The 22869-nt window shown below is 38.4% G+C and overlaps 1 protein-coding gene across 12 annotated transcripts in view; it reads right to left on the bottom strand.

Moving 5' to 3' along the window:
• RYR2 (ryanodine receptor 2) overlaps positions 1-22869 on the bottom strand; it is a 749188-nt gene that overhangs the window by 402732 nt on the left and 323587 nt on the right. For all 12 annotated transcript variants that reach the window (XM_046026812.1, XM_046026816.1, XM_046026818.1 and 9 more), the window contains 3 exons: positions 11805-11879; positions 8858-8936; positions 5751-5863 (listed from right to left, as the gene is read on the bottom strand). In XM_046026812.1, the coding sequence (XP_045882768.1) occupies positions 5751-5863; positions 8858-8936; positions 11805-11879 (267 nt within the window). The remainder of the gene's footprint in view (positions 1-5750; positions 5864-8857; positions 8937-11804; positions 11880-22869) is intronic.

Genomic DNA, 22869 nt, shown 5'->3' with positions numbered 1-22869 from the left:
TACAGGAATGGAGAAAAGAGAACATTTTAGCCAACCTAACATGAACATGGTTCATCACACAGAACCTTGAGGACAGGCAACTTCTGCACCAGAGATGAAGTATTTCCGGTGGGATGAGGGCTTTGAGGTGTCAGTAGGACTGTGTGGTCTGGTATTTAGAGATGTCGTCCCCAAGTAAGTTTGTACATACACTGGATTTGGGAATGTGTATTAATAATGTTAACGTGCTAAGTAGAAATGTTTAAAATGTGTCAAAATTTTTATGAGACAATTTACATTTTGTCAACCAGCCTGGAGATTTTCATTTTTAATATACCAGAAACATCATAATGGAAAGTGGCCCGGACCTCTCTAGCCCTCCAAGATACTCTGATAGCGGGGATGCTACGACAAAGGGTAGAGGGTCCTCAAAGGGACAGAGATATGGGAACATCAAGTAGAGAGCTTCACCTGTGGGGCTCAGAACACAGTGAGAGATAGATCTGCAGAGAAGTCAGGTATAAGGACCTGTACTTCACACAATAAGGAGCCACTGCTGTGGGGAGGTGGGTTAAGATGCAATTTTCAAACCCTACCTAAGCCAAGAGATAAATACTACATATGAGAGGATCATAAAAATATGAAAATTTCAGTCACAGAAAGTCCAAAAAAATGTCAAGTTCATATCACACTGTATAAACTTATCTAGATAATGCTCACTCTTCTCAAGAAAATATTCTCCAGGCCTAATTATATTGGACGCTTCTAATTAATTTTGCTGCTTAACAGCAAAGGGAAGTCTGAGGAAGAAAAACATCGAGTCAGGCCTGTCGCATTAAATACTCAGAATGCAGTAACGATTTCAGTTACTAAAAGGAAATCCTCCTTAAAGCAAAAGAGATGTTGGCCAAGGTTGAAAGCAAAGTGGGCCTTAGGCTGAAACATGTAACTACTCTAGAATGTACATACCATGGGAGCATCCGCCCATCAGCAAAGGTCACCTTGACCTTTCTGTTAGATCTAGACCTTTCTCAAAATCTAATACCCACAGGAATCAGTAGAGGATCTTGTCAACAAACGCAGATTTAACTCAGGAAGTGGGGGCAACCAAGCCTGCTGTGGCCCCATAACGGTGTTTTGAGGAACAGGACATTCTATGATTGAAGCACAAAATCTCAGAAACGGGATATTCTAAATAACCAGAACTCCACTTTGGTAACTTCTAGTTTTCTTTGTGACCCTGTGCATCTATTTTGTGCATTTTAAAACCTTACAATCTTGGAACACTGCATCAAAAACAAATGATGTAAAAAAACAAAAACAAAAACTAATGATGTATTATTATATGGTGACTGACATAACACAATAAAAAATTTTTAAAAATAAAATAAAAGATAAAACCTTACGAAGACAAGTGGTCAATAATCTTTCTCAGGTTGCTCAAGGAGTCTTCGGCACAAAAATTTCTTAAGACTATGTGAATTCAACCCTTATCAGATGCATTTTTTCAACACATCTATTTCTCTAAGCATCAGGCACTTGGGCCCCAGTGAGCAACATTCTGGATAAATTACCATCCAGTGACAGGGAACACAAGTAAGCAAGACATATCACCCTACAGGCTTCATGTGTTTTCTTCTGAGAAAAAAATGAGGGGCACAGAACAGACACTCTTTCCACATGTAATATTCTATGCTTCCATCACCTGAGCCCCAGAGAGAAAAAAAGGAAAAGGCTCACAGTAAATAAATAAATAATGTACTGGTTGATACCATCATTAGCTTGGAAATATTTATGGTCATGGTCCTTCTTAGCTATCGATATTTTTATGCAACTTGAGGCAATTCAGCAACTTATTCTACCATCAAAACACCTAGCATCTCTTATGAGAAATTCAGAGACAGGGTGGGGTAGAGGTAGGGAAGTTCTTAGGAAGCCCAAAGGAGTCTTCTTCAAGCATATGCCAGCACTCTTTAGATTGTGGGTTTCTGTTCTTCCTAACTTACTTTTAGACTTTGTTTGACAATGCTTCCATGGTTCTTAAAAACAAACAAACAAAAAAATCCTATTTCTATAGGTGACCTAATTAAGAAAAAATTAGTCAAAAATCAACGTCTCCAAGCAGGCAATCTAATCCATGGACTGAAGACATTTGTGTGTAGCAGGCTGATTTTACGTCTTTCTAAACCAGTAAAGCTTGTTTTGTATGCTTTACCTTGTTTTGTTTAGTTTGAAATAGATTCCCAGTCAGAAATACCTACTTGACCATGTTTTCTCTATTTTAAATTGTCTATTTCTCTTATATTTAAGCTGCTTTGCCCAAGTCTTCTTGAAAAGACAAGTAGTCCAATAGGAGCAAAGGAATTTGTTTTTCCTCTTGGATATCCCTACAAAGGAGATTAAGATATCATTCCATATTAGAATACGAAATAGCCAGGTGAGAAAGGACAGTATTCGGATGAGTGGTTTACAACCATCTCTAGAAAAAAAGGCCCTTTATTCCTGGGAAATCATGTGGAGAGGTCCAACTTATAAAGCAGAGGAGGACGGAGCCTGGGGGCTCCCAGTGCCCAACACAGCGCCCTCTCCAGTCCATGAGGCACCTCTGCAGAGCACAGGCTGCGAATCAGTAGCTTACAGTCAGTCCATTTTAACCCATTTAGCACCCAACGGTTATGAGCTATAGTAGAGTACCAAAGGCACATTTCACAGTGGTTTAACCTCAGCTCATCACTGTTCGTGGATGAAAAACAGATCAAGGTCAATGGATACCAATGACTAAAAGTCATAAAATCAATGACTAGACATGTTTATTTAGAGTAGTTGGTTATAAGGACTGTGTTTCTCAGCCAAAGTTCTTAACTTGTTTCCTCTGAAAGACATCAGCAACTTCTCAGAATGTGAACCTGGCTTTCCAGAACAAGCCTTTATTTAAAATCAGCTACCCTACTCCCTTCATTGCTCCCTTTCTGATTTTCTCTTCTGGTTAAGTATCTGCCTTTTCCTTAAGCTTTCTCAAAAAGTACAAACCTTTTAGGTAAACAGTGGTGGTAACTAATAAGCAATTCTTATATGTACCATTCACAGAGCTACAAGTTTTGCTTGGATCAAAGCATTTAATCCTGTTAACACACCCATGAGCTAGATTTATCATCACCTTACTGGAAATGAAGAAACTGAGGGTTTTGCAAAGTTATGTGATTGACCCAGGCTCATATTTACACCAACAAACAAAATATATAGATACACAGCCCATTTTTAGCTATCCAGTTATATGTGGATTATTCCAACTGCCATATTCCAAAGACCTTTTATTCTGTCACTTCTTGCCTGTATGTACTTCGTCTAGAACCTTCTAATCAACCACAGTGGCAACATGAGAATATAATTAACCATCTCTGTATCCTATATCCATAACCTAAACAGTAACACATACTTACTGCCTTTGTAGTACTCTCAAACATTTCCCTAGGTGTTTGGTTCATTTCTTCCACTAATTTTTTGTCGGTAGTAATCACACACAATGTGCTCTTGGTCCTTCCCGTGGTTTCTACAACATGCTAGGTGCTCAGAGATGAGCACTATAAGCACTGAGTCTGTTACCCAATTAAAGAGAAATCTTAACAGTCTGGTTGGCCACCGTGTGTAGTTCTCAAAGAGGTTACCAGAAGAGGAACTTGCATAAAAGGGCTAAAAGGGGGGGTGCCTGAGTGGCTCAGTGGGTTAAAGCCTCTGCCTTCAACTCAGGTCATGATCTCAGGGTCCTGGGATCGAGCCCCACATCGGGCTCTCTGCTTGGCAGGGAGCCTGCTTCTCCCTCTCTCTCTCTCTGCCTGCCTCTCTGCCTACTTATGATCTCTGTCAAATAAATAAATAAAAAATCTTTTTTTTTTTAAAAAAGGGGGGACTAAAAGGTATCTCGAACATAACTTGTGAATTTCATTAATCATGAGGTTTATTGATTTCTAAAGGCAAGAGGTGAATCTCATGCATTAGGATTATTGGTCTTATTTGTATAATGCTTTTTCAATCAAACCATATTCAAATTCATTATCTCATTGCTTCATCCCAGGAACCTTGTGTTAAGTATAATCATCATCATTTTGCAACGAGAAAGCCAGAATTCAGGCAATTACACGCCTCTCTCTGAAAAGTGGTAGCAGAATTGATTCGAGAACCCGCAGCCCTTGCGAGATTGCCCATTTTCTACTCCTTCAGTGGAAAGTACAAGTTGTACGGCAAAAAACATGCATGGTTATGCCAAAATCAAAATAAGATCTGTAGATCTTTAAAAGTATTCATGGACTATTTTTAGCTGTTATTGGTTTCCATATAAAATTACAACTCAAATGTCTATCTACTGATCAAGACATACAGCACCTTAATGCACAGCATATGCACACAGCAAGGGCTTAATAAATGCTTATTTGACAAGCTGACACACTTGTCCTAGAAATGTGGAGGGTGCCTGTTTCCACCTCTATTGGTTAAGAGACAAAAAGAAAGAAACGCTCCAGGCCTCCCTTTAGCGAGGCAATGTTAGCTGTTCCATTTAATTTAATACTCCCTGTCAGTTACAAGAACACTGTTCCATCATTTCCCTGTCTTATTACCTATTTCCACAAAGCAAGTAAAATGAAACTGTTCTTCTCTCAAAATTGGAACTAAATGGGTTGGTAAGCGAAAGTGACTTCAATACCCCCAAACCCACTCGAACTCCCATATTCATGGAGCAGGGGGTACCAACTACCTACTTAATCCTAAATCCATTACACACAAATAATATTCTAATTTATACCAGTTGGAATACACTTTCTATAAATCAGTCTGTGCTTAACTGAAACAACGTTTTACTTCTGATTTTTATTTCAATTATCATCTACTATGGTGTCTGGAATTTTTTTATAGAAAAAGTCATGTGAAGCTTATAGCACCCCTATTTAAACCTGTTCACTTCCCTTTTTTTTCTCTAAAGATTTAAGTAATCTCTACACCCAAAATGGGGTTCGAACTCACACCCTGAGATCAAAAGTTGCATGCTCCACTGACTGAACCAGTCAAGCGCTCCTATTTGTCTAATTACTTTTTCAACCTTAAAATAAAAAGAAATATTTTGCACTGGCATCCTTCATACTCCCATTGACTTCACACTTCTGCGAACTTTGGTACAGGAGTATTCTATAGCAAAAATACAGTTCACTAAATAACTTAAGTCAAATATAGCATGGCCTCGCCACAGAAATATAATACACTTTCAAAGTTGAAATAAACCTTTTTCCCTTCTCCCATTGCTAACCCCTGCCCTCTGAAACAATGTCCTGTGGATGAGAGAGGGGAGCTCGTTTTCATTGTGTCCATTTCTCCTTTCTCAACAGGCACAAGCTTCTCATACAACAATTTGCTTTCATAGATGTCAAAATTGGTACTCACAACCTCATTAATATAGCCTTCTTCACTGGGCACAAAATAAGGTCCATGGAATTTTGAATTCCTGATTAGACCGCATTTCCATGCCATTAGTACAATAATCTAAGAACAGGTGCTCTCAGGCTCACGAACACACAAGCTCAGGGTACAGGTTAAACCTGAGAAACCACACTTCCACAAAGATCACATTATTCCCCTACTTAGGGAGTTATTTGTCACTCGTCAAGAAGAGATATGGACTTATTTCTAAGTAACTTCCCTAGATCATTTGCAGTCTACAGAAAAGCGGGATTGGCCTGCACTTGATCCCACTGCCAAACACATGACCAAGTGGGCCCACTTACCAGGTACCGCTCAGAGGACACACTGACCAAGATGAGGTCATCTCCAACTCGAACCTTTTCTCCTTCCGACCGCTGCTTGGAGGCGGGATGAATGGTCCACCAGCAAGCCTCCCCTGCAGGATGAACACAAAGAGGCACCTCTCACTATAAAATCGATCTTTCTTGCCAGCAGCTCCAAAATGAAAGAGGAAGATAAAATAAGGCTTTCAAATCAGTCTCCTGACAAATAAATAAAACTGTCCTTCCCACAGTTTCCCGAAGTTTGAAATTGACTGCAAGTTCCTCTTGCAGACCATGAAAATCAAAAGACTTAGGCCAAATTAACTCAGGATAAAGACATACTGAAATGCAAAGATTCTTCTCATGGAACCCTGCTGTGGCATTTTGCAAAGTGAGGTTTGGTGTCTCTCCCCTCTACCAAGAATTGCTTAAAAAGCTATTTATGCTACCATAAGGCCAAATTTACCAGTCATGCTGACCTTCCTGCATTCCTTACATAATCACATGTTCATTGTTCTCTCTCAATATCTAGTTTTCTGGCACACGATTTTCAAAAGGACTTGGGGTGTTGTAACACAACAGTTGTGTTATATCAATTTTAAAACTCTGTACTTGGGGGATACAGATTAAAAATAGATGCAGTGTCGTCACTGAAATTTTACTATTCTGTGCCTTGTTTTTATTCTTTATTTTAATAGGTGGTAGTTTCCACTAAACTAAGGGTAAAATTATATAAAAGAAGCGTACTATAGAAGGATACATTATAAAAATAACTGGGTACACATTTAATCAAATTGTTTCTTCTAGAACTAGTCAAGCATAAGCCTCATGAGCCACATAACAATTCATTCTCCAGGCCCATTAGCTACAGTATAAATTTATATAAACAATTCTTCAACCTGTTTATAGTTCCTTTTAGAATTTAAATGCGAGCTCCTTCCAAAAATGAGAATAGTTTTTCGGTGGTATCTGTTATCCAATACTTACTCCATCCCTTTCACCAGCTTTATTGTTTTTCCGTAATACTTGCTTTTTTCTTCTTTGCTAATTCCCCAATGCCAGAATATAAGTTCCGTAACAGCAGGAACTTTTATGTGTTTTGTTCATTGGGGTTTCCCCAGCTCCTACTAGCATACTAAAGGCACTAAATAAAAATTCAATTTGCATAAATGGGTAAATTAATCATCCAGTAACATTTCTCAAGCATCCTTACAGGCAGTCTGTAATGAACCCTGAGATGCTTTTCTTAGACAAACCACAGTCCTACCTGAATGTCACCTTACAGGACTCATTTTTCATTCAATTCACATTTTTAGAGTTGCAGGGAGTTTTCATTCATTCGCTCAAACAATTATAATGCACCCACTATTTGTCAATCATTGCTTTAGTAGCTGGGGATGCATCGATAAACAAGGAAGAAAAAAATCATCTGTCTTGGGAGTTTAATTCTGATCAAAGCACATAAGAAATAATAAATAATAATAATGCAGCAATTCAGATGAAGTAAAAAGCTATGCAGAAAATAGTAGCATAAGGGGATCAGACGTAGGCAGAGGGACTACCTCATCTTGTTGTTTTGACTTATATAATCATCTCAGTGTATGAAAACCAATTCTAGACCATGCATGTTCTTTACTTCTTTTGAGAAAGAGACCTGAAGACTTTTTCATGTAACTGCTGCTGAAGGATATCAAAAGAGAAAAAATTTTTTAACAACTAACAAAGACACAGAGGAATGACTGAGCTTCTATGAAATGAAATAAAAATCAAAAACAGTATTTATCTTGGGGAGCCAAGATTACCAGTTGGTTAAGTGGCTGACTCTTGGGTTCAGCTCAGGTCGTGATCTCAGGGTCCTAGGATGAGCCCCACGAGGGGCTCTGCACTCAGTGGGGAGTCTGCTTCTCCCTTGCCCCTTCCCCCTCTGCCACTCTCCCTCCCTCTAAAATAAATAAAATCTTAAAAAAAGAGAAAAAGAAAATAGTACTTATCTTTTTGGTGTCTAGAATTCTGGAATTTTCATGCATAGTGATGTACTGGTCTCTTAAGAGTTAATTAGGTTGGTGACTATTAGTTTATTTTTATCCATTTGTTGTCTGAAAACTTTAGAGTATAGGAAAGTATTTTTTAAAGATTTTATTTACTTGAGAGAGAGAGAGAACAAGAGAAAGCACGAGCTGGGATTGGGGAGGAAGAGGGAGAGGGAAAAAGCAGGCTCCCAGCTGAGCAGGAAGCCCAACGTAGGACTCAATCCCAGGACCACAGTATCACAACCTGAACCAAAGACAGACCTGAGCCAAAGGTAGATCCTTAACTGACTGAACCACCCAGGTGCCCCTGGGAAAATATTTTTTAAAATATGAATAGGGGGTAGATGTGGGGGCAAAGCTTGATCCCACCTCTGAAAAGAACTACTTAATAAGAGTTGGTCTATTGCCCTCCTTTTATTTCTACTTGGTCTTTTACTTATTTTTAATTCTAAAAGTCATGCATGCTCATTGTAAAAGATTAAATAATCACATTGAACATAGCTGTATAAAATGTAAGAATAAAAAATAGGGCCTCTGTCCTCCAATTTTGATTTTCTATTTTGTTTATGTAAACATTTTCGTTCAAAATATAAAAATACATGTGTATTCAGACAGATTTGTAGCCCTCTGGACACAGAAATGAAGCACTTTCATTTTATTTTTTGTTTCAATGCTGATATTAAGTATGTTTCATTTTTTAGACAAACTATTTTTAAGGTAAAAGATAAAAGATATTTGCAGGCTGCTTCACGAGCAGATCAGTGCACACTAATACAGTTAACAGCCAGTAAATCGGGTAATAAGTATGGTTTTTCTAGCCAAATCCCTAAAAAGAATAAGGTCTGAGATAGAGTTTAAACCTCCAGCTAATCATTGTGGCAATGACAAACTAACGGAAAGAACATACACTTCTTCCTTCTACTAAAAACTTTCCTTAGAAAGGCATTCATTTTTGTCTTCCTGGCTCCAACCATAAGAATATTTATGTACCGTAACTCTTTGTCTTAGTACTTCTTCCAGTCCCATCCCTGCCACATTCTCTTGGAACGCAGCCTCTTCCGGGAACAAGGCACTCACCTGTTGTGTCCTCTTGCAAGCCAACATCAAAGGCCAGTTTATCAGTTGAAGACCGGGAGGTGGACAGGCAGCACAGATACTAGAAGACAGAGAATCAGTCATTGTCAATGAGCATTTTTAGTCCCGCGGGGGTCTGACTTTGCTACCAGTAAATCTCTGCTCTGTCAGTCTTCTCCTTCACATCTGGACGCTTCTGTGCAAAACCCAGGTTCTTCATCAGGAGGTGGACACTTATACAACATTCAGTAGGAGATGCGCTTTTTTTCCCCAACTCGTGAACAACTGAGGAAATGTGTTCTGTCGGTAGAAGACGACACCTAACTGGGGATATGTCGGTACATCTCTCGCTCTATGAGATATTCATGATCCTAAGCAGAGAGACGACCTGATCTGACAGTTGGAAATCTTCCTTCCCTCCAGAAATTTGAAAACAATTCACTCTCATCATCTAGTTTCGTTTTCATTTTTAAAATCTTAACTCTCTAAAATCCATCTGGAATTTATTTTGTTGTGCAGCATGTGACCTCACTGCAGTGAGGTTCTCTCCTGTGTGCCTGTGTGTGGGTTTCCCCAAGAACAATTCAGTTCTTGCAACACCATCATCTCCTTACACCTCTCCCTCCTTCAGTTTCCTTAACTGTATACTGTTGGACATGAAGGTTAGGATAAGTCAGTCCAACTCCCTTAACCCCATTCCAACCTCAAAAACCTTGTTAACTGGTGTAAGAATGAGGACACAAGCTGGTGAGGAAATGGAGAAGGGGGAACCCTCTTAAACTGTTGGTGGGAATGCAGGCTGGTGCAGCCACTCTGGAAAACATTATGGAGGTTCCTCAAGATGTTAGAAAATAGAGCCATCCTACGACCCAGCAATTGCATTACTGGGTATTTACCCCAAAGATACAGATGTAGTGAAAAGAAGCAGCAATGTCCACAATAACGAAACTGAGGAGCCGAGATGGCCTTCAATGGACAAATGGATAACACAGATAAAAAAGATGTGATATATCACACACACACACAAACACACATATGCATGTGGTGGAATACTACGCAGCCATCAAAAAGAACTCTCGCCATTTGCAATAACGTGGATGGAACTAGAGGGTATTACGCTATGTGAAGTAAGTCAATAAGAAAAAGACAATTATCAGATGATCTCACTGAAATGTGGAATTTAAGAAACAAGGCAGGGGATCATAGGGGAAGAGGGGAAAAAATGAAATAAGATGAAACCAGAGAGGGAGACAAACCATAAGAGACTCTTAACCTCAGGAAACAAACTGAGGGTTGCTAAAGGGGAGGGCAGTGGGGACGGGGTGGCTGGGTGATGGACACTGGGGAGCGTACATGTTGTGGTGAGTGCTGTGTGTTGTGTAAAACTGATGAGTCACAGACATGTACCCCTGAAACAAATAATATATGTTAATAAAAAAATTTTAATTAAAAAAATAAGACTAGGCAATGAGGGCAGAAAAAAAAAAAAAGAATGAGGACACAGGGATGAACATAGCATGAGCTCAAGATACACTACCATCCACAGCAGGTTATGCTTAGTCACCTATTCTGATTTAAATAATATCAGAATTATCTCCTTCCTAAAAGGAACAGTCAATTATATTTTACTTCCAAAGGTTGACCCTCATGTACTCACAAAAATTATACTGATGAAAAGTTTAAATGATGTAGAAAATGCTTATGCTAAAACAATATGTTTTAAAAATCAGGTATAAGTTTGGTTATGCAGTAAGAACTCAATTATGTAAAAAATTCTTATAACAGAAAAGATTACAATTTGTTAGAAGTCCCCAAACTTTCTCTCATTAAGATGATCATGAAGAACTATGTCTTCTGTAATTTCAAAATTTCATAAAATGAGTATGTGCTGTTTTTATAACTTAATAAAGCTTTCAAAAGAATAAAACTTTTTTTTTCATTTTATTTATTTTTTCAGTGTAACAGTATTCATTCTTTTTGCACAACACCCAGTGCTCCATGCAAAACGTGCCCTCCCCATTACCCACCACCTGTTCCCCCAACCTCCCACCCCGACCCTTCAAAACCCTCAAGTTGCCCCAACCTCCCACCCCGACCCTTCAAAACCCTCAAGTTGCCCCAACCTCCCACCCCTGACCCTTCAAAACCCTCAGGTTGTTTTTCAGAGTCCATAGTCTCTTATGGTTCGCTTCCCCTCCCCAATGTCCATAGCCCGCTCCCCCTCCCCCAATCCCACCTCCCCGCAGCAACCCCCAGTTTGTTTTGTGAGATTAAGAGTCATTTATGGTTTGTCTCCCTCCCAATCCCATCTTGTTTCATTTATTCTTCTCCTATCCCCCTACCCCCCGATGTTGCTTCTCCATGTCCTCATATCAGGGAGATCATATGATAGTTGTCTTTCTCCGATTGACTGATTTAATAAAACTTTTATATATACTATAAAATATATGAAATGTTTCATTTTACATAACATAAAAATATACAGAAGTGCAGAAACATAAAACATTTCCATCTGTCTATGTAGCTTTCTACATAGACAGATGGAAATGTGTATGTGTATCTATACATATAAGGATAACCCATGTGGATAAAGCTTTTCTAATCTTGTTTCTTTAATCATATGAGTTAATTTTCTAATAAAGGAGCCATTTAAAAATAATCAGAACTGAGAAATACTTCTTGACTCTTATGCCTCCCTCCTCCTAAAACCAGTCTATTAAAAGAGACTAAAAAGTAGGAGTCACAAATGATAGAACTGAAGGACTTTACAGGTCATCAAAGCGAATTCTTATTTTATAAATGAGAAAATTAAACCAGGTACAAAGATATTAAAGAACACATAGAATTACAGAACTCATTAATACATCCCTAGAAAAGCTATTACCAATGTCTCCTGATGATCTATGTCTAAACGGACCATCTGAGAGAGGATACCAACATGCCTACTCACCATGCCACTGTAGGAATGGCGGAGCAATATGGCATGTCCATAGAGGAGTGTCCGATGACCACCACCTTGAGCAGTCTGCAGGGAAAAAAGAAAGGGTCGACAAGGGGAAAAAAAAAAAAAGAGTGATCGTAACTAAGTCATTAAGATACTCTCTTGTTAACAAGGAAAAGTTTAATAGGAAAGAACTAAGTAAAACTAAGCAGAGTTCTATCAAAGAATATTTAAATTGGAATAAGCCTACTAAGAAAATCTCTACTGTGGGTCGGCAGTTGATCCAGTCCTCAAAGAATGAACTTGACTTTGGCATAATTTGTAATTATTTATTCATAGTTATTTATTATCTCTATTTCCTATCATATTGTGATCTGCATCAGGTAGGGACTATGGTACTTTCTTCACCATCCCCCCCCCCCCACCAGGTTCCTAGCAAAATGCCTGGCATACAATAAGGATAAATATCTGTTCAATGAACGACTCTTCCTAAAACACAGTTTTGATCAAATCACCTATTGGTTTAAACTTTTTCACGCCCTTCAACTGTTTTTTAAAAAGAGTTCACATTTTTTATATGAAATTGAGGAAGGCTTCTCAAATTTTAGCATGCTTATAAATCACCAGCAGAGCTTAGCATAAAGAGTGAGGATACTAGTTGTGTATACTTTAAGAAGTGAAGAAAACACATTAATATCTATTAATACTATACTTCTTTTCGCTCAAGATATCCCCCTCCCTATAGTTCCATACAATTTCTAAAAATAATTTTATTTTCATGTTACGTTTAAAAGACCTCAAAACCATTCTTACAACAGGTATGGAAAGGTATTCCAATAAGAAAAACTGTTTTTTAAAAAAGGAGAATCACTTTTCTCATATGCTGAGAGTAAGAGAGAAAAATCTACTTTGCAAATCACATTCCTCCTCAGAACAAGGCCCTCTTTAAAAAGTACTTTCATTTTTTTAAATAACATGTTCTATTTAGTGTGGCTAAGGATAATTTTATTCACTTTGTCTGATTTGGATAGGAGTTCACCTTTTCATACCAGATGTGGGCTCCAAAGCCTTAAAATACTAATGAATTTGAACAACACTGGACAGTCAGGCCAATCAAAACAAGATTTTTCAGAAATGCAGGACAAGGCCTCAGATATAACCCAAAAGTGGCAAGTGCTCCGTTCACTCTAAAGATTGCCCACAGAGCTCACTACATACACTGTGCATGTATGTATGTATACGTGCGCGTGTACACATGTACACACATATGTAAATGTTCAAACTGGTTACGCTAAAACAGGTATGCAGTGTCATAGCGTCTGAATTTTCTGTCAACTATAGACGTTGCACAATTAGACAATTACAGATAATTACACTATAGATTTCCTTACTACTTAAATACAAATCAATGCCACAGATTTAGTTTTAACAAAACTCCCATAAAAGTATGCAGATAATCCACACGAAATCAACAATAGTACTTAAGAGAGTACTATTAACACAAAGTGAATCCAATTTCTGTCACAGGGTCTGCACCACTCTTCCGCCAACCTGTCATTTTAAAAGATACTGTTCTAACTGGTTCTGAATCAGAAAAAAATGTGTAATTTCCACTTCAGCAGACTGGATAATCTGTTCACTCAACATTTCTCAAAAAAAAAAAAAAAAAGTGTATGTGAGAATCATCCAAAGAGTCACCTTGGTTCTTTTCCGTGATTTTTATTTCGTCATGTTAATTTTTCTGTTAAATTTGGCCTGTTCCTGGCTTTATTTGAAGTGAGCAAATATTTAGGGACTTCTCCTGCTGTAGGGAACTTCTGGTAGCCACTTTTAGGGTTATTCCTTCAAGATTCTACAATATTGTGCCTTATGTGAACTGTTAGACTCCTCTAGAGCAATTTCAGTTAGAAAAAGATCATCACTGCTGGGTGGTGTATCGCAAGCGGTTGTACTTCAGGACCCTGGAACAAAGGTCCATTTTCCCTTTAGTCCCCCAAAACTACACCAGTAAGCACTCAGCAATATGACCATATGACACTATGAGACCCTGCCAGGATCAGCTGGATAGGAGTCAACCAAGCTCATGGAGCAAGAAGCTCAAGGTTGGCCTGCCTTTCAAGATCACACACAGGAAAAGACAATCTTGGCTTTTTTTCTTCTTTTTGAAATTAACATGTTAACTGTTAACACATGGGTAAGTAAGGAGGGCTTTCAAATTTATCAACTGAAAAAAAGAATTAAATTTTACATAAGGTGAACACACTTTCATTTTACACTAAAGCCATCTATACTTTAACTAGTCCTGCTTTGGGCCGCTGCCTTCGGCTCGGGTCATGATCTCGGGGTCCTCGGATCGAGTCCCGCGTCGGGCTCTCTGCTCGGCGGGGAGCCTGCTTCCCTCTCACTCTCTCTGCTTGCCTCTCTGCCTGCTTGTGATCTCTCTCTGTCAAATAAATAAATAAAATCTTAAAAAAAAAAAAAAAAAGAAACACTCTGCCCTAATCATTCAGAAGCATTGACTGGAAGGCTACTGTCTGAGAAGTAGGAGAACCTGATGCCAAGAGTATCGTGCATAACAAGCTCACATTATATTTTCTTCTGCACTGAGGATCAACGCTTTCTCCAAAAAACTTACTTATTCACTCAACAATTATATACTGGATCTCATATAGTTTCCTTCAATATCTGCACACTAACAGCAAAGAGAATTTTAAGTGTTAATGTATAAATAATGGTATGTTTCTTAATGCCGCCAACTATGGGATGGATTATCAGATCCTTTCCATCGAAGTAGTACGTGAAATTGACATGTCCCTCAGGTACATTTCCAAGTGTGACTTAGACCCTACCTGTCCCTGAAAATGCAGCTGTCAATCCAGCGTCCCCCAGCCCTGCCCATAGGATTCCTAGAGCCTGTATTATGGTTGTGAGTTGGTCCCAGGCAGAACCAGGACCCAGAAGTCAGCCTCTGTGAGACGACCGGGGTCTTGGGTAGATGATGGGGTCCATGTGAAGGAGCTGCGGCCCTCTTAGGGAAAACAACAACAACAACAAAAACATTACCAACTGTCATCTGCAAACTCTCTCCGTACTTCTGATGTTGGGGAGCTAAGCAACAGTTATCAAAAGGCAGAATCTGACTTTTTGAAAATAACAGGGAAAAACCTGTTTTCGATTCTGTGTGTCGGTTTGATCCCCTTACCCCCTGAAACGACCGGCAAGGTTAGGGACGCACAACGGTGTAAAAACCAACAGCTCAGGAGCTATAAATGGATAAGAGTCCAGAGCACACTCAAACAACACTGCTCTATGTATTCTGAACCAGCCTCAAGCTTTACACCAATTATCGTAACAGCAATTTAGTATTGATAGGCATTCCTATGCCTCTAGCTTGCCAAAGATGTCCAATTAGGGGACGAGTATTATAAGTAAAAGCTTTGATGTAAATGCATCTACATTTACGTTTATTTAGAACAATATGCAGTCGATGGGCGTAATGTATTCATCTGTTATCCTCTGTGGGAAGGGGGAGAAATTGGATCCCTGTAACTCCATCTGAAGTATTACTATTAGAAGGTTAAAATGTAAGAGCAGAAAAGCATAAAACATAAAACCGTAACAGCAATGACTAAGATAAACTTAAGGGGTTTATACGCACAGAAAAATCATTGGTACTGTGCTTCCGTTGTTTGGGGTTTGTTTTCTTTTTCTGTTCTGTATTCTTTTTTTTTTTTTAAAGATTTTATTTATTTATTCGACAGAGAGAGAGATCACAAGGAGATAGAGAGGCAGGCACAGAGAGAGAGAGAGAGAGAGGGAAGCAGGCTCCCTGCTGAGCAGAGAGCCCGATGCAGGACTCGATCCTAGCACCCTGGGATCATGACCTGAGCCAAAGGCAGCGGCTTAACCCACTGAGCCACCCAGGCGCCCCTGTTCTGTATTCTTTAAACATGTGTTTGTGTTATATATTGGCTTATTAACATGTCACTTGTGTGGCTGCTGTTTAAAACTGTCTAATTTACGAAGCACATACTACCTAAACATTTTAAGTTTTCTGTTTTTCTCATTTTTTCTGTACAGAAATGCTATGTTAACAAATGGAGGACATTTCTCATAATTCCAGGCCCTCATTATGCAAACTTTTTTTTTTTTAAATAAGCCCAACTACAGAACTTCACAGCCCTTGACGGATAAGACATAACATGCTGTCTTAGAAGCAAAACAATGAAATCGTAACAGGAATTTATTACTATAGGTAATATTTAGCTAAGCTGCCGAAATTTAAAACAACTGAGAGCAAGGATAAGAAATTTGCATTACAGAATTTTGTTCACTGCATTCAGCTATTTAAGTAGAGAAGCTTTACTGTTTACCTTGAAATACTAAAAGTAAACTTGAGAAATGAGTTGTTCCAAGGAGAAAAACAGAAAAACATTTCCACGCTTAAGCTTTCAAATCATCTAAGAAAAACACAAACGGGAACGTCTCAAGATCAACAAGAGCCACACAGAACTATGGAGCCGCGGGTTCTGGCCAACCTAGGGGTCTCCCAGCAGCTGGAGATACTCACAAGGCTGCCATCTTTAATAGGGAATCACATAACAGATTCATAAAATGACTGTAATAATGAGAAATCTGGCATCAGTGCAAAATAAACGTATCTGACAAAGCCAGCTTAACATTGTCAAGACAGTCATTGGCACTGGATGGCTTACTTCTGATGGGGGCTTAACCAAAAGCCTCTGAAAAGGGGGCTAGATTTAAGGTCGATGGCAATAGTGACCAACCCTTGTGCCAAGAGCACAAATAGGCTCCCACCATAAGAAAGCATCGGTCTACTTCTAGGAGGTCGGATGACGCCTGTCCAGGTACAAAACCCAAAGCAAACCATGCCTGAAAGATGGCAGCTGAAGAAAATTCATCATTTTTCCCTTTTAAGTGGCTTAAAATACTACAATTTCACGCATAGCCCCTCTGCTCAAAATTCTAACCTTCCAAGATCATTCAGGGCTGGTAAGAAAAAAAGCCACTGGGCTTCTGGCTTTGCAATTAAAAGGAATTAGAACCTAATTAAGTTATTTTAGATACGCTGCTCTTTGCATTGATTTTTATATGAAGCGGCTCTCATGAAAGAGCTTGCAACAGAAGTTTCAGGTAACTATTCCACTCACCTTCTTCCAAGGGGATGAAACACTGGATGAGGGATTGATAGGGTAAAATGGCAAGATGATAAAAGGAGTATACTAACGGCAGATGTGGCAAGAAAAATGGAGTGTTTCAAACAAAATTTCACTAGCTGTGTATTAATAGGTGCAAGGATAGACAGGGCATACTCCGGTTTTGCTAACTATTTATACCATTTTCCCAAATAAAATGCTTGTTTCATGATGTTTAACTAAGTGGTTAATGTCCTCTACCCAAGTGTTACAATTAGTATCTTCTACCGAAAACTAATAGCTGCAGTTACGTGAAATTTTGGAATGTCTCATGTCCTTTGTGATAGATGTCTTTGAAGAAGTGTTCTGCTCTGTCATCTCATACGAACTGTCAAATTCCTAATGTTGACTAAAGGTGCAGTGGTTGGGACCCCACAAAGCTCCTGGGTCAGAGATTCTGAAAACAGTAATGACAGACTCAGCTAAGTAATTCCATGGACTAACATGAACACTTGGCGTCCTTTACTACATGGTGCCTTTTAATTTTTCTTAATGACTAAATTTATTTCAGTCCCCCTTTTTAATCTACACCCCAAATTTTGATTTAGCAGGTCTCATAGTTTATATCTTTTTAAATGATATGCCTTTGAATTTTTTAATTATATTAAGCCTTTACTAACTGAATACAGTAAGTTTCTCTATTGTTTCCTCACTTTTAGGATAAAAAAATTAAATTTCATAAATGGTATATGAGAAACAGGACGGTACGTAAAAATGAAACAAAAAAATTCTAGTTTATGTCTCAAAACAATGACATTCTGCTCTTCCCCTTCTTCTGCATATTTTCTTCAATAACATGACCATGTACTTTACTCTCCTGTTTGAGTCTGTCTCCTTTGAAAACCTTTCCATTTTTCTAATTTGGTTAAGCAATGAAAAGAAGTTAAATTATTTTCACTTCTCCTGGACTAGGTTAATTCAATAGTACCTTCTTGGTGCCTCTTCTAATTTCCCACAGTATAAATTCCTACTGTATTCATGCAACACTGCTTAAAACAAAATAGTCAATATAATCCAGAGTGAAAATACTTTTTTTTTCTTTCTTTCTTTTTTTTTTTAAGTAGGCTCCACACCCAGCACAGAGCCCGAGGTGGGGCTTGATCTCACTACCCTAAGAACAAGAACTAAGCTGAGATCAAGAGTTGGATCCCTAAGCAATTAGCCACCCAGGCATCCCCCTATCCAGAGTGAAAACTCTAAAGGAAGCTGTTGAAAAAATATATTTTTCCTTTTTTTTAAAAAAATTAACATGTATTATTTGTTTTAGGGGTACAGATCTGCTGTCCATCAGTCTTAACAATTCACAGAGGTCACCATAACACATACTCTCCCCAAAGTCCATCACCCATCCACCCTATCCCTCCAACTCCCCTCCCCTCCCCTCCAGAAACCTACAGTTTGTTTCCTGAGATTAAGAGTCTCTTATGGTTTATCTTTCTCTATGGTTTCATCTTCCTTCCTTTTTTCCTCCCTTCCCCTATCATCTTCTGTTTTGTTTCTTAAATTTCTCATATCAGAGAGATCATATGATAATTGTCTTTCTCTGATTGACTTATTTCACTTAGCATAATACGCTCTAGTTCCATCCATGTCATTGCAAATAGCAAGATTTCATTTCTTTTGATGGCTGCAGAGTATTCCATTGTATATATATACCACATCTTCTTTATCCATTCATATGTTGACGGACATCTAGGCTTTTTCCATAGTTTGGCTATTGTGGACATTGCTGCTATAAACATTAAGGAGCATGTGCCCCTTCAGGTAACTACATTTGTACCATTGAGGTAAATACCCAGTAATGTGATTGCTGGGTCGTAGGGTAGCTCTATTTTCAACTTTTTGAGGAACCTCCACACTGTTTTCCAGAGTGGCTACACCAGCTTGCATTCCCACCAACAGTGTAGGAGGATTCTCCTTTCTCCACATCCTTGCCAGCATCTGTCATTCCTGACTTGTTAGTTTCAACCATTCTGACTGGTGTGAGGTGGTTTCTCATTGAGGTTTTGATTTGTATTTCCCTGATGCCAAGGGATGCTGAGTACTTTTTCATGTATCCGTTGGCAATTTGGGTATCCTCTTTGCAGAAAAGTCTGCTCATGTCTTCTGCCTATTTCTTGATTGGATTCTGTTCTTCGGGTGTTCAGTTTGAAAAGCTCTTTATGGATTTTGGAAACAAACCTTTTATCTGATATGTCATTTGCAAATATCTTCTCCCATTCTGTCAGTTGTCTTTTGGTTTTGTTGACTGTGTCCTTTGCTGTGCAAAAGCTTTTGACCTTGATGGAGTCCCAATAGTTCACTTTTGCTGTTGTTTCCCTTGCCCTTGGCGATGTTTCTGGGAGGAAGTTGCTGTGGCTGAGGTCAAAGACGTTGCTGCCTGTGTTTTCCTCAAAGATTTTGATGGATTCCTATCTCACATTGAGGTCTTTCGTCCATTTTGGGCCTATTTTTTGTGTGTAAGGAAATGGTCCAGTTCATTCTTCTGCATGTGGATGTCCAATTTTCCCAGCACCATTTGTTGAAGAGACTAGCTTTTTTCCATTGGACATTCTTTCCTGCTTTGTCAAAGATTAGTTGACCATAGACTTAAGGGTCCATTTCTGGGCTCGCTATTCTGTTACTTTGATCTATGTGTCTGTTTTTGTCCTAGTACAATGCTAATGGTGATGATGATGACAGCTTTGTAATAGAGCTTGAAGTCTGGAATTGTGATGTTGCCAACTTTGGTTTTCTTTTTCAACATTTCTCTGGCTACTTGGAGTCTTTTCTGGTTCCATATAAATTTTAGGATTATTTGTTCCATTTCTTTGGAAAAAAGTTGATAGTATATTGATAGGGATTGCATTCAATGTGTAGATTGCTTTACGTGGCACAGACATTTTCACAATATTTGTTCTTTTAATCCATGAGCATGAAAAATATTTCCATTTCTTTGCATCTTCCTCAATTTCTTTCATGAGTAGTCTATAGCTTTCTGAGTACAGATTCTTTGCATCTTCGATTAGATTTATTCCTGCTTATAGTTTTGGGTGCAATTATAAATGGGATCGACTCCTTAATCTTTCTTCTGTCTTGCTGTCTGTGTATAGATATGCAACTGATTTCTGTGCATTGATTTCATATCCTGACACTTTACTGAAATCCTGTATGAGTTCTAGCAGTTTTGGAGTGAAGTCCTTTGGGTTTTTCACAAAAAGTATCATATCATCTACAAAGAGTGAGAGTTTGACTTCTTTCCCAATTCAGATGCCTTTTATTTCTTTTTGTTGTCTGACTGCTGAGTCTAGGACTTCTAGTACTACATTGAATAGTAGTGGTGATAGTGAGCATCCCTGCTGTGTTCCTGACCTTAGGGGAAAAGCTCTCAGTTTTTCCCCATTGTGAATGATATTGGCTGTGGGTTTTTCATAGATGGCTTTGATGACATTGTGGGATGTAGCCTCTATCCCAACACTGTGAAGAGTTTGGATCAAGAATGGAAGCTGTACTTTATCAAATGCTTTTTCAGCATCTACTGAGAGTATCCTATGGTTCTTGTTATTTCTTTTATTAATGTGTTGTATCACATTGATTGATTTGCAGATGTTGAACCAACCTTGCAGCCCAGGAATAAATCCCACTTGGTCATTTGAATAATCCTTTTAATGGACTGTTAGATCATATTGGCTAGTATTTTGGGGAGAATTTTGGCATCCATGTTCATCAGGGATATTGGTCTGTAATTCTCCTTTCTGATGAGGTCTTTGTCTGCTTTTGGGATCAAGGTCATAGTGGCCTCATAAAATGAGTTTGGAAGTTTTCTTTCTATTTCTATTTTCTGAAACAGTTTCAGGAGAATATGTATTAACTCTTCTTTAAACGTTTGGTAGAATTCCCCTGGGAAGCCATCTGGCCCTATGCTATTGTTTGTTGGGAGATTTTTGATTACTGCTTCAATTTCATTACTGGTATGGGTCTGTTCAGATTTTCTATTTCTTGCTGGTTCAGTTTTGGTAGTTTATAGGTCTCTAAGAATTTATCCATTTCTTCCAGATTGTCTAATTTGCTGGCATACGGTTGCTCGTAATATGTTCTTATAATTGTATTTCTTTGGTGTTCGTTGTGTTCTTTCCTCTTTCATCCATGACTTTATTAATCTGGATCCTTTCTCTTTTCTTTTTGTTAAGTCTAGCCAGGAGTTTATCAGGTTTATTAATTCATTTGAAGAACAAGTTTTTAGTTTCACTGATATGTTCTACTGTTCTTTTGGTTTCTATTTCACTGACTTCTGTTCTGATCTTTATTATTTATTTTCTCCTGCTGGATTTAAGCTTTATTTGCTGTTCTTTCTCCAGTTCCTTATGTGTAGGGTTAGGTTGTGTATTTGAGACCTTTCTTGTTTCTTGGGAAAGGCTGTATTTCTAAATACTTTCCTTTTAGGAACATCTTTGCTGTATCCTAAACATTATGAACAGTTATGTTTTCATTTTCATTTGTTTCCATGAATTTTCTCAATTATTCTTTAATTTCCTGGGTGACCATTCATTCTTTAGTAGGATGCTCTTTAGCCTCCATGTATTTGAGTTCATTCCAAATTTCCTCTTGTAACTGAATTCTAGTTTCAGAGCATTGTGGTCCAAAAATATGCAGGGAATGATCCCAATCTTTTGGTACCATTTGAGACCTGATTTGTGACCCAAGATGTGATCTCTTCTGGAGAATTGTCCATGTGCACTAGAGAAGAATGTATATCCTGTTGCTCTGTTGCGTTGGGATGAAATGTTCTGAATATATCTGTGATGTCCATCTGGTTCAAGGTATCATTTAAAGTCCTTATTTCCTTGTTGATCTTTTGCTTAGATGATGATCTATTTCAGTGAGAAGGGTGTTAAAGTCCCCCAATACTATTGTATTATTGTCAATGTGGTTCTTTGATTTTATTATTCATTGGCTTATATAATTGGCTGCTCTCATGTGAAGGGCATAGATATTTAAAATTGTTAGATCTTCTTGTAGGATAGACCCTTTAAGTATGATATAGTGTCCTTCCTCATCTCTTAGTCTTTAGTTTAAAACTTAATTTGTCTGATAGAAAGACTGCCACCCCAGCTCTCTTTTAAGTCTATAAGCATGGTAAATGGTTTTCCCACCTCACTTTAAATCTGGAGGTATCTTTGGGTCTAAAATTAGTCTCTTGTAGACAGCAAATCGATGGGTCTTGTTTTTTGTTTTTTGTTTTTAATCCCATCTGATACCCTGTATTTTTGATTGGAGGCATTTAACCCATTCACATTCAGGGTAATTATTTAAAGATATGAATTTAGTGCCATTGTATTGTCTGTAAGGTGACAATTACTGTATATTGTCTCTGTTCCTTTCTGGTCTGTTACTTATAGGCTCTCTCTTTGCTTAGAGGACCACTTTCAATATTTCCTGTAGGGCTGGTCTGGTATTTGCAAATTCTTTTAGTTCTTGTTGGTCCTGGAAGCTTTTTATTTCTCCTTCCATTTTGAATGACAGCTTGTATGGGTATAATATTCTCGGCTGCATATTTTTCTCATTTAGTGCTCTGAATATATCATGCCAATCCTTTCTGGCCTGCCAGGACTCTGTGGATAGGTCTCCTATCAGTCTAATGTTTCTACCATTGTAGGTTACAAACCTCTTGCCCCGAGCTGCTATCAGGACTTTTTTTCTTTGTCCGTGAGACTTTTAAGTTTTACTATTAGAAGACAGGATGTTGACCTATTTTTATTGATTTTGAGGGGGGGTTCTCTGTGCCTCCTGCATTTTGATGCCTGTTTCATTCCCCAAATTAGGGAAGTTCTCAGCTATAATTTGCTCCAATATACCTTCTGCCCCCTCTCCCTTTCTTC

Source organism: Meles meles, chromosome 13, assembly GCF_922984935.1.
Source record: "Meles meles chromosome 13, mMelMel3.1 paternal haplotype, whole genome shotgun sequence".
Classification (NCBI taxonomy): domain Eukaryota; kingdom Metazoa; phylum Chordata; class Mammalia; order Carnivora; family Mustelidae; genus Meles; species Meles meles.
The sequence above is the reverse complement of the archived record's forward strand: the minus strand, read 5'-3'. Positions and strand labels throughout refer to the sequence as shown.